The 11,116-nt window shown below is 41.8% G+C and overlaps 2 protein-coding genes across 2 annotated transcripts; both read right to left on the reverse strand.

Annotated features, from left to right (window-relative positions):
- Window positions 1-4,131: 4,131 nt before the first annotated feature.
- On the reverse strand, window positions 4,132-4,476 carry SARC_04060 (hypothetical protein; the record flags this gene model as incomplete). The annotated part of the gene is made up of 1 exon (XM_014302128.1): window positions 4,132-4,476. The coding sequence occupies one exon, from the start codon at window positions 4,474-4,476 to the stop codon at window positions 4,132-4,134; it is 345 nt and encodes a 114-aa protein (XP_014157603.1).
- Window positions 4,477-9,248: 4,772 nt separating this feature from the next.
- On the reverse strand, window positions 9,249-10,573 carry SARC_04061 (hypothetical protein). The gene is made up of 2 exons (XM_014302129.1): window positions 10,534-10,573; window positions 9,249-9,924 (listed from the first exon to the last, which is right to left on the reverse strand). The coding sequence occupies exons 1-2, from the start codon at window positions 10,552-10,554 to the stop codon at window positions 9,532-9,534; spliced, it is 414 nt and encodes a 137-aa protein (XP_014157604.1). The 5' UTR covers window positions 10,555-10,573; the 3' UTR covers window positions 9,249-9,531.
- Window positions 10,574-11,116: the final 543 nt, after the last annotated feature.

Raw genomic sequence — 11,116 nt, forward strand, 5'->3', positions numbered from 1 at the left:
CGCACCTTTATCTATCAACGCTCGGAATGTACGGCCATTCACCTGCAATTGTATATAGACACGGTTGTCGGAGGACAGCAGTGGGTCTTTTATTGCCATCACTGTCTTCAATGGATGCGTGAACGTAAATGCTACATCATCATCGGACACCCTGAGGTCTCAATGTTGCTCTGTTATCGGGGTCCATTGGGGCTGCGATGTGTCCGTTTGTGTATATACGGCCTGCTCAAAGTCATTGGTTAGGATGGAGTGTATATGTAACTCTGTGGCCGACTGGCTATCGTATCCCGGACCCTCCTCCTGTGTGAGCACATTAACCTGCGGTGTCGTCGTAGTTGAGGTCGACTGTCGGCTTGGGTATTGTGATGGTTGGTGCACGAACCCCTGTGGTGGCGTAGATCGCTGTCCCATAGTCACCTCTCTCTGCTGCTGACTAGTGTCTGACGTCCGTGTCCTCACGTCCTGCCCTCCATGTTGGGTCGCTCGGTAATGCTGGCAACGCGGTATATATCGTAACCCTGGAGGTGCTTGTGCGCGGCAACCGTTGCACGTCGTTGGGTTAGTTGTTGCCATTGATGCTGCTGACGCTGGACTATGTGCGAGCTAGGTCTACTATTCGTCGTCTCCCCCCGGGTTGAGTCCCCATTGTGACCTCGACGATTGACTAAACGTTGAGTCGAACGAATCTGGGCCTCCTGGATTTCCGGACTGAGCAGCTGTAGTAATTCATGAGTCTCCATGAGTTGCCATTTTGGATGTAACTCCGGGATCCTAAGGTGTTCTCCTACAATTGAACTATGCAGTGGTTGAGCAAATTTTGCTTAAAATCTGCATCGGTCTGACAACGCTCGTATGCCCGACAATGATTTTCCAAGGTATGTCATCTGTTCCATCACTGGAACATTACTAAGTTTCTGGTGTCCCGTTGCTAATTTGCGAAAGTCTCGTGTGAACAGATTTGTGTTATTTGGAGTTCTGGTGTCCATGCAACTAAACGTTGGTGATTAGATTTTATATAATCAAGTGTAGATTGTTCGGCTCTAAAGTGACTTAACACCTTATAAAACCAGCGAAGACTCCATGCTTCGTCGAGAACCGAAATCTGCGCATTCTCAAGGGCTTCTCGCAATGCCCCTTTAGTGTCGCGCTCCATAATGTTGCTGAGGTTATACCGGTTCGAGGCCCACTCCGGCTAACTACGTGGTTCCCGTGGTTCCTGTTTTTTCACCGGTCGTGAGTCATGGGTTGCTCCTAATGTCCCGAGTACACCTCTTAGTGCCTCCGCTCGTGGCAAGTTGTTGGCTTCCACTGCACTACATAATTCCTCCGACAATTTGAGCATACGCGCGTGCAAGGCTTGGCGGCCCGCCGCTATGCTGTCTGGTGTAGGCCTGCTGAGCCAAGCGTCGACGCTTCTCCGATGACGTGGCTTGACTCGACGGTGTGCGTTCAAGCAGCCTGCGTGACGGTAGACTGTCATTCATAGCTTCTCGTACGAATTGTTGGCTCTGACGTTGTGCTTGTAAGGACGTGTCCATGTTGTCACGTCGATTATCCAGTGTCTCCCTCCCGTGAGGGTTCTGTGTAGCTCTACGTTGTTCCTTTGCAATTTTTTGACAAGATATCGTGTCCTGTTGTGTATCGCCTTCGTCCTGATCCGACGATGTGTACCCTAACCCATGACGGGCATCGCCGGCTCCTCTAATGCGGAACTCGATGTTGTCCGGTGATGAAGGTGTGTTCCCTCGTCGCAGTCGACGCAAACGCCGTTCATAATTCTCTAATAGCGATTGCTGTCGCCGAAGTAGGCTCGTCATTTGCTCTGGTGTGTCATCGTCTCTACCTCGGCTCTGTCGTCTCTCTTTGGTATGAGAACGAGGGTGCTTACTTGTCGTGATGCCTCTCGAGGAGTTGTCCCCTCCTGGTAGTGAGCCTGCGACGTCGAATGTGGTGCTCTCATTAGTTAGGGAGTACGTCACTCGGAGTGGTTATTCGCCCGTCGTGTTGTTGTTGTGCTGTTAGTGTCCGCTGGAGTATTGTTTGGTTGGTTCGACGTTCCGACTCTAAGTCCTCCGACACTTCTCCATCCGTATCTACTCGATCCTGAGTACGTCGTCGGAAACCTCGTTGATGGATGTCATCCCGTTCACGTTGTTCTGGGGATAGCTGTTGCTGCCGACGACTCTGTCTAAAGTTAGCCATGGTTGAAGTAAACTTCTGTTTGTCTATTGATAGCAATGTCCCGTTATCTTTGCCTCTCATCCGCCTTAAGTAGTCCACTGCTTGTCATGTCATCGCTTTTTCGAATAACCTGAAGCCCCGTTGACGGTACATACATCGTCTACGTCTTGCTCTATTTCGTAGTCTTGACGCATCAGCGTTGTCCCTGCATAGGCAATCGTGTCTTAAGCTAATCCCGGGTCTCATTGTGGTTGCACTTTTACTCTTCCAACTAACCCCTGCTCTTGGCTCATGTGCCACTGCTCTCTCGGTAACTCCTTGCTCCCAACATTCGTCTTCCATCGCATCTAAGCACATGTTCTTTACTCCTTTCAAAGCTCATCTAATCCCCCAACGATTGTCGCTTCTAACCTCTCGTAGCTAATCAGTTTGTCCGCCAATATCACCCGTACGCAAGCACTTGTCTCTTCTAACTCGCTTGGACGGCACACACCCACATTGAACGCACACACACATTGCCATTGCTTCGTGTTCACGTACACATTGATGTCACTTGCTTGCATGTTCATCACTTCTGGTACTAACTTATTTCACACTATTGTACTCTATATTGGCGTATTTGCTTACTGTGTGTGCGACTTACTTCCTGGTTGTTTAACACTTACTGCAATGCATATCTCTCCGTGTTACTGTCTTTGTATGAATATCTGTTACAGTGAATGCTTACCCATATCATACTGCCATTCCGATTATGTCTGGCCACTATTTCTTATTTTACCAGGTTACTTGAGTGCTATACATGGCGTATCTTACATATATATATCTCGATTTGACGTTTTCTTACGTACTTGATTGACGTGTACGTCCACATTCCTTGTTGTCTTGGTGAGCTTCCAACTTATACACCTACCTTCGTGATCCCTTATCTGTGTTCCACTGCGTCTTCTGTAATCTGCCATCCTTCTTCCTTGTCCTCTTCAACCTTCCTGGTGTGGCTCGGCTCTGGCGAAGGTGTTGGTGCCCATAACGGTGTGGATATTTCTTGATGTGGTGTGGTTCGGAATACTCTTTGGTTTTGTTCTAACATATCACTTCCTCCGGTTCGGTTGGCTACCGTAACATCTTCGGTGTCGATACATAGTACCCTTTGTCTGTTTATAACTCCGTCGCTAATCTCTATCCGCTATATTCTCTCATTCATGCGGTTTACTTGTTGACGAGTGTGCGTCCGGAGTCTACGATTGTGTCGTCCCATGCGTCTGGCTTGTCTCTGGATTTCTGAGGTTTCTCTATTCGTCTCCGCCTCAGACGCACTACTGCTGCTTGGTAGAAGTGCTGGCATGCTATCATTAGTATCACTACTAATAAAGCCACTACCCGTGTCATCTACTAACGGTTGTTCTATGTTGACGACCGTCATTTCCGTTTCTGATGTCTGAGACATCTCTCTCTTCTTTGTGTTGTGTACAAAAATTTATACTTTTACACGGGATCCTATAGTCCCTACTAACTTCGTCCCCTATTCAGGAATAGTTCAATTAATGTACAACATCTAAGTCAGTTAAAAATCTAGTAAGTAGTCGAGGATAACTGTATCTCGAAATTACCACTTGCACACACTATTTGTACCTGTCTCACGCAATCACAACTTCCTACCTGCTCTCACACGTGACTACTTATCTGTGGTTCCTGGTTGATTCCCTGATCTCGTTGTCTGATCGTCCTGGGACCTTCCTTGTTGCTCCATATGACTTAATGTCTAATTATCTTGTAATGTTTGTAAAATAATTTAATCTATCGTTACTGCTTCGTATCGTAGTACTAAGGGAGTCGGCACTAACCATGTGTACCCTCCATTTCGTCTACTGTAGTTCCTAATTACCACTTGCACACGCTATTTGTACCTGTCTCACGCAATCACAACTTCCTACCTGCTCTCACAACACGTGACTACTTATCTGTGGTTCCTGGTTGATTCCCTGATTTCGTTGTCTGATCGTCCTGGGACCTTCCTTGTTGCTCATGGGTTGATGTAGTGCTTGCTTTTGATAGTTCCTTCTCGGTTTCACACGACTCACTAGATTCTAACTTCGTTCTTGTCGTCCACACCTTGTTAGTACGGCGACCAGTTAGCCTAAATCTTTCAAGATGTTGAGCCATTTCACGTCTGTTGATTCTAAATCTCCTTCCGTCGACTTCTTCAATCGTAGGTTGTTCTCCACGGTCATTCCCTTGGTTCTCCTGTCCCCAGTCTTCTTTTGCCTCACTGCTGCTGGTCGACATTAATGGCGGCATCGTATCACTAGCCTCACTACTCGAGAACCCACTATCTCCTTCTTCGTCCGGAAAATTTCGGAAGATCTCATCAATTCAATGCGACATTCTTTGTTCTTACTATTTTTAACTTGTCCTTATAACAATTTATATATATATTCTAGCTACCGGCTAATTCTTATTCTGTAGTTTTCCTTATAATTACTAATAAACCAACAACTTCCTAAAGTAAGTTAAAAATGTAGCATGTAAACGCTGGATAACTGTATCTCTCCGCAGAGAGGGAGACGTTGTTCATTTATTAGTAATTGTAATATTAGAGACTCTAAAAGTGAGTCATAAGTCATGTGCTGTAATAGTCAGCAAAAACCAAGTTTATCAGATTATTCTGATAAACTGTAAAAACTATAATAACTAAAATAAATAACCAAAACTTAAGTACTTGTATTCTGACCACAACCGTCGCCAGGGAAGTATGCATCGTGATGTGAATTTTCCACATCAGAATAGCTATACCCAAACTCTCCTCGATCATTTTATTACATTCGGAATGATTTTTTTGGCGTGCTTTTTAGTACGGTGTCTTGCTTCCTTCTGACGCAGGCTGATCTACTAGTCCTGCTGTATTCTGTGGTGTGGCACGACTAAACATAACCTTTCTATGTCGCATGTCTGCCACGGAGAAGCCTTGGAGGCCAGAATATAACTAAATGTCTTTTAGCACTGAATATGTATTAAATGATGCCTACGCATGGACTTGTGATATCTCCAACTATCACTTGACATCGTATTTTCTGAAGCGACAGATCTATGAAGACGTCTTAGACTCATAGTTGAGATGTATATCAGAAATAGGCATCATATATATTTCGAATCTCAACCACGGCTTCTCAAGTTTCCTTTACACAAATACTATATGGAGCAAGTTTCAACAATACAATGGCTATGATCAATACAGCCAAGCATCAAATGAGCTAATCATGAAGCATAGTAAACAATTACTATTTATATGATGTGTATCATTCCTTTCGCCGACGAGCTAGCAGTCCTGATTTAGGTACACTAGTAGTCGCAAGCAACATCAAAGCTGACACCCTATAACCACGTTGCCTAACACCCTATAATCACGTTGCCTTACACCATATGATCACGTTGCCTTACACCCTATAATCACGTTGCCTAACACCCTAGAATCACGTTGCCTAACACCCTATAATCACGTTGCCTAACACCCTATAATCACGTTGCCTAACACCCTATAATCACAATGCCTAACACCCTATGATCACGTTGCCTAACACCCTATAATAACGTTGTCTAACACCCTATAATCATGTTGCCTAACACCCTATAATCACGTTGCCTAACACTTAACACTCACAGTCAGCGTTAAATTTGTGGACATATATCTACAGCACTATTCGACATCTTAAAGGCTCGATATCGACAACATGATTGCACGGTGACTTTTTTTAATGATAAATTTTAAACCTACCATACTAGGCAGCAGTTAATCTTCTTCGCTTTATAAATCTCGTGTACACAATGGAGCCATTGAAAGGAAAGTTGAAGCAAAGTTGCTCTACTCAAATTCCATGGCATTTACTTTGGATTTTGCGTGTAGAAAATAGCGCGTTCCTGACTTTAATAGTTGAAATATGTTTGCGTATCTAAATTCTTAGATGATACGGAATACGCACAAAATATAGCAAAAATATAGAGCTGAACAAAACTACGTTGTTCTGAGAATCAGAAGACACTATAGTATGTATACTTTAGAGAAGAGTGTCTCAATAGGAAGGAAATTATTCAAGTATTCAAATTTGATTCGATACGAGAGTCACAAATGGTTTCAACAATCTTGCGGAATTCTACCTACTATGTAAGTTGAATTCAAGAGATTGCATTTAGTTGAACAACAGGGTGACAATATTGACAGGATAACTATATGTCATGAGATTTTATAATACTTATTACCGACTCGTCCGATGCTCGTGCTGTTTTCAGTATATTATCTAATGCTTCTCTGTACTGAGTCATGACTCGATTTCCTGGATGGTTATAAAGCGCTCAATTGGCGGTGTCGGTGACAGCCGAAGCTGCCACAACACGTGTCGCATATAATAGCAGCAGCCTAATTTAGTACATCGACCATACCGATATCATATCGATTCATATAATTTCAATTTTAAATCACATAAGTTCTATTTGTGTTCTCAGTGCATCTAAAAAGGTGACTTAAACAACGCACATAAAGGACAAACTCTGCAGACAGCTGTGCGTTCACTAGTATCTGTCTGCTTTTATCATAGGTCGCCGTATTTGCAATGCGCCCCTCGTACGAAGCTTAGAAATGTACTCACAAGTTAAGTAGAATAAAGTAGCATAACGAGTAGACCTACATTGAAAGATAAATAATATTCGGCCGTCAACTTGGCTACCATTGAGCATGTAGGCTGATCAAATAGCAAATAAGCAAACATGATTGCATTAAAAAAACAAACTATCAGAAAGGTTCTTTTCTCCATCTGGGTATATTTGTCCAAATAAATACAATTTGTATAGAGATGATAGGCAAAAAATCAATCATGTACACCTCAACGATCTTCATCCATGCAGATAAATTGAAGATCTAACAATAGTATTTGTCGGTATCTCCAAATATGTATACAATGATAAACCCTCGAATAGTTTTCCTTCGCGTATGGCCGTAGCAAAACAGATGTATACTAGGCTATCGTATTATATTTGTGTGCTAAGAACGAAAACTACTCCTAGAAAAACGAACGTGACCATGTTACCAAAAAATTATGAATTAAGCTTTCATATAATATTCGCCGAAACTCTTATATCCCTATCTGGTGTTCGCTCATCGACAAAAATACTATTCGTTGGCGTGCACACTTTGATAAGTGTTATTATCACTTAAACGATCTATTCCCACTGCACGCAACATTCAATAGCTAGACTCTTATAGCTTTTAAATTATGCTGTGCTATTTCTTGTTTTAATCTAACAAGTAGTTGCCCAGCAGTGCGTCTGAAAAGTCTGATATCTAGCATTACATTCACACAGCGTATCGCTCTTAGCGTAATTTCCACAAGTGGTTGGTCGTGGCCAGACAAGGCCCAACACAAACTCTACATAGTCGACCGTGTCGATACACGATTCTCCCGCCATTAGTGATGCTAGTGCATTCGCCCTTATGGCGAGTAAGTTTCTATTTATATCGTGATCCATACATGAAGCTATTCTATGATCGATATTTCCCGCACTTGGCGAGCGTATCGAAAATAAACACTTCGAGCACATCTTGATTGTCAGTTTATTTATTGGTCCCTAAAACGAACACTAGGAATTCATTGTCGTAGGGATAAAACAATAACCGTCATAGTTTCATTCAAATAGCATCCATACTCTCGTTGATTCGATTATTGTCGTTGATATGAGAGGGAAAAAAGCGATGAAAGAATTTTTGTCTGAGATGTGTTCTTATCACCAGCGCCGAATATTCCAATAGTAATCAATGTCGTTCACATGATAGCATGTGGAACATACAGCAATTTCCGTTGTTATTGAAAATTGATCTCTCGGCAAAGTATCCACGTTTGACATTTGCGCGTTTATACTTTGACCATACCAAGATTCATATTTCATATTTTGCATGGCATAATTTATATTTCTTTAAATCTTGCGTGGCATAATTCATACTTCTTCAAATCTTGCGTGGCATGTACTGAACTGGGTGCTCTCAATTTTAGCAAGCTTCTCTATGATTCTTCGTTTGTACAAGCACTGATATATGCACCATGATTTTCACCATTATATATATAACCTGTTATCCGCCAATGTGAACAACTCATGCCGTGTGTTACTTTTACGATCCTCATCCATATTCTGCAAGGGACTTGTATGAATTGCATTAGGTCGGTAGTATACCATTTTTATAGTAATCGACATGTGCATGGATCTATCCAAGGAGCGACTTTTATTCTTTTTCAGATGGACAATAAACATTGTCCATAGGTAGTGCAGAGATTACATAAGCTCCTCCAGTGATTTTTTAATAGACAATTTATTCACTAAAATTCAATACTTGCGCACACACGACACTAGTAATTCTTTTGTATTCTTAAGACACTTGTATTCTTGAATATAGAACATCGTATATATGGTTGCTCAAGTAAATGCATGTAGAAGAGAGAGTTTAGACCACTATATCCGCCGTACCGCAGGAATCTGGAGCATAAATTGCGACACCCAGTAAACGAGCTCGCTATTCTATTATCAAACCATATAAATCACACAACGGTGAACAAAGAGAGAAGTTGACATGATGCCGCAAAAGGTACTCGTTACTGCATTAAACAATGACATACTGAGTGCTGCCGTTTGAGACAGTGTCTTTTGTATCACTTTTCCTACATATAACACATCATCAGTTGAGAAACAACTTGATAGCAACTGCTTCCAACAGTGACCGTACGTGATTTTGGGACTACACCAACGAACCTCTGATACCTATGATCTAAGTAGACCACTACAGCATCACGGCATTGAGAACTTGAGATAAATTTAAACTTCCCTCGACTGCGTGCCATAATTTCTTATCAGTCTGAAGCTCTACAAGGTATGGCGAATGATGTGTGGGGCTGTATCATTGTTGGGCGCTTCTTAAAAATCAGTGCCCATCATATTCCAAACAATAAGATATTTTGTAAAAAATTCTGCACGCGGACTCGCTAAAAGTATACTTTATTTTTCATCTCGTCTCTGATGATTGTCTGCCTTAAAAGAAATGTATGATACGAACTTCAATTTCATTTTAGTCAGAAGACATTGCACGGTTCGTATACACTTTATAAAGTAACATAAGTACAAATATGAATTGAAAGGCCGAGCGACGTTATTGTTATTCGAGTGGGTTCAATTCAATTGCAATACACCAGCCAGGTATTTGGATTCGGCATGTTTTTGATCTGGTTTGCTATATTTTAGAAGTTAACGAAGTATATAAAATTAATATTAAAATGTGCCTATGAGTGTACTAGCTCAGAGCAACGCTAGTATAATTAACTACAACACTATAATGTCTGCATCAGTGATAACAATCTTTCCATTCTCATCTGGCGGTGGTATGTTTGGAGAATTGGGGTACATGGATGCGCCAGAAGCATCACTAAGAATTGACGGTTGCGCATATCCGCCCGCAGCCAAGCTTGAGTTGTCAAAGGTACCACTGTAAGGGTATTGACCACAAAGAGCTCCCATGAGACTAAACTGATCGTGGCCACCGTTAAGAGGGTTCCCATATTGATCGTAACCGCCGCCGTTCATAGGGTTCCCAAACTGGTCGTATTGACCGTCGTAATATTGGTCATAGTTATTGTACTGGTCATTGTTTCTATCGATACTTCCCATTTTGTTCCTGCCGGATCGTTTCTCTGGCGATGCCGATGTACTAGTCATCTGTGTTAAGGAACGCCAGAAAGCAAGCATAAGTTATTTTCGAAGTCACACAGGCCGTGCATTTTATAATTTTATATATTGTACTAGAAAACATAACTGACCAGATACATTTTTCCGAAACATTTTTCAGGTGTAGAATTAGTGAAGGTCATATCGAGACAATAATTGTTGTAAAAATAATAACAATCGGGATGGTGCAAGGATGAGATAAAATGCTAAGGTCGAAATGAATGCTACTAACGAGACTATTCCTCGATATGAACAGGCGAGAAACGCGTATGTGCAAGACTCAGTACAGAGACGAGGGCTCGCTTTGACGCAGTAAAGCAAGAATAAACGACTGGCCCATGGGGCCCTCGTGTGCGAACGCATACCAGTGTTTCGAAATACTGAAATTATTTTGACCAGAACGATTTGAAGATCAGATTAAAACTGTAGATCCGCTGCAACTACAACTACAGATATCAGGATATGCTCGCCATTGCCACAAGTTTAAAAGAACCTTTGAGGTTGTATCTGATGCAATGATCAAGTATGGCCTCTTGTTAAGATATAATTGAAGCGAACTGCGGCAGCAACGCATAAAAAATGATTTGGTAGCCGACATACCATTGTTGCATTGCTCTGCATATCGTACTGGAAGCACAAAAACCGTTCGCAAGTAGAGAAGCGATGTCGTGACGACAGGGGTATTTAGTGAATAATTTCAACAGCACGGATATTGCACAGCAATATGTCGTAAATGAAAATAAAACAAGAGATGAGCAGATGAGCATGAAAGGAAAAACTTGGTATCAAACCATATTGAGTGAAAAGCATTTCACTATCCTCGATTCGAGACTCGCTCATAGCCTGAATAGCAATGATTGACTGATGGCAGTGGGTACATGGCATATATACAGGTATGGCTAGCTAAAAGTCTACAGTGTGTGATGACGTCACCGAAATTCCAGTTGTATATATGACTATATGCATTCATACTTGCATGCATACACTACATACATGCATACATGCATACATACAGGTATATATATATATTTATATATATCTCACTAAAAGATATACATAACATACATACATTCATACACACACACACACACACACACACACACACACACACACACACATATATATATATATATATATTATTATATAGTAATACTACTAACTAAGAAAACGTAACTTAAACTTA

This window comes from Sphaeroforma arctica (assembly GCF_001186125.1).
Source record: "Sphaeroforma arctica JP610 unplaced genomic scaffold supercont1.219, whole genome shotgun sequence".
Taxonomy (NCBI): Eukaryota; class Ichthyosporea; order Ichthyophonida; genus Sphaeroforma; species Sphaeroforma arctica.

Coding starts and splice junctions, on each gene's coding strand:
- SARC_04061 (XM_014302129.1), bottom strand. CDS start 10,554: ATGCAGAGCAATGCAACAATG. Junction 9,925..10,533: donor TGCAGAGCAATGCAACAATG/GTATGTCGGCTA, acceptor TCCTTAACACAG/ATGACTAGTACATCGGCATC.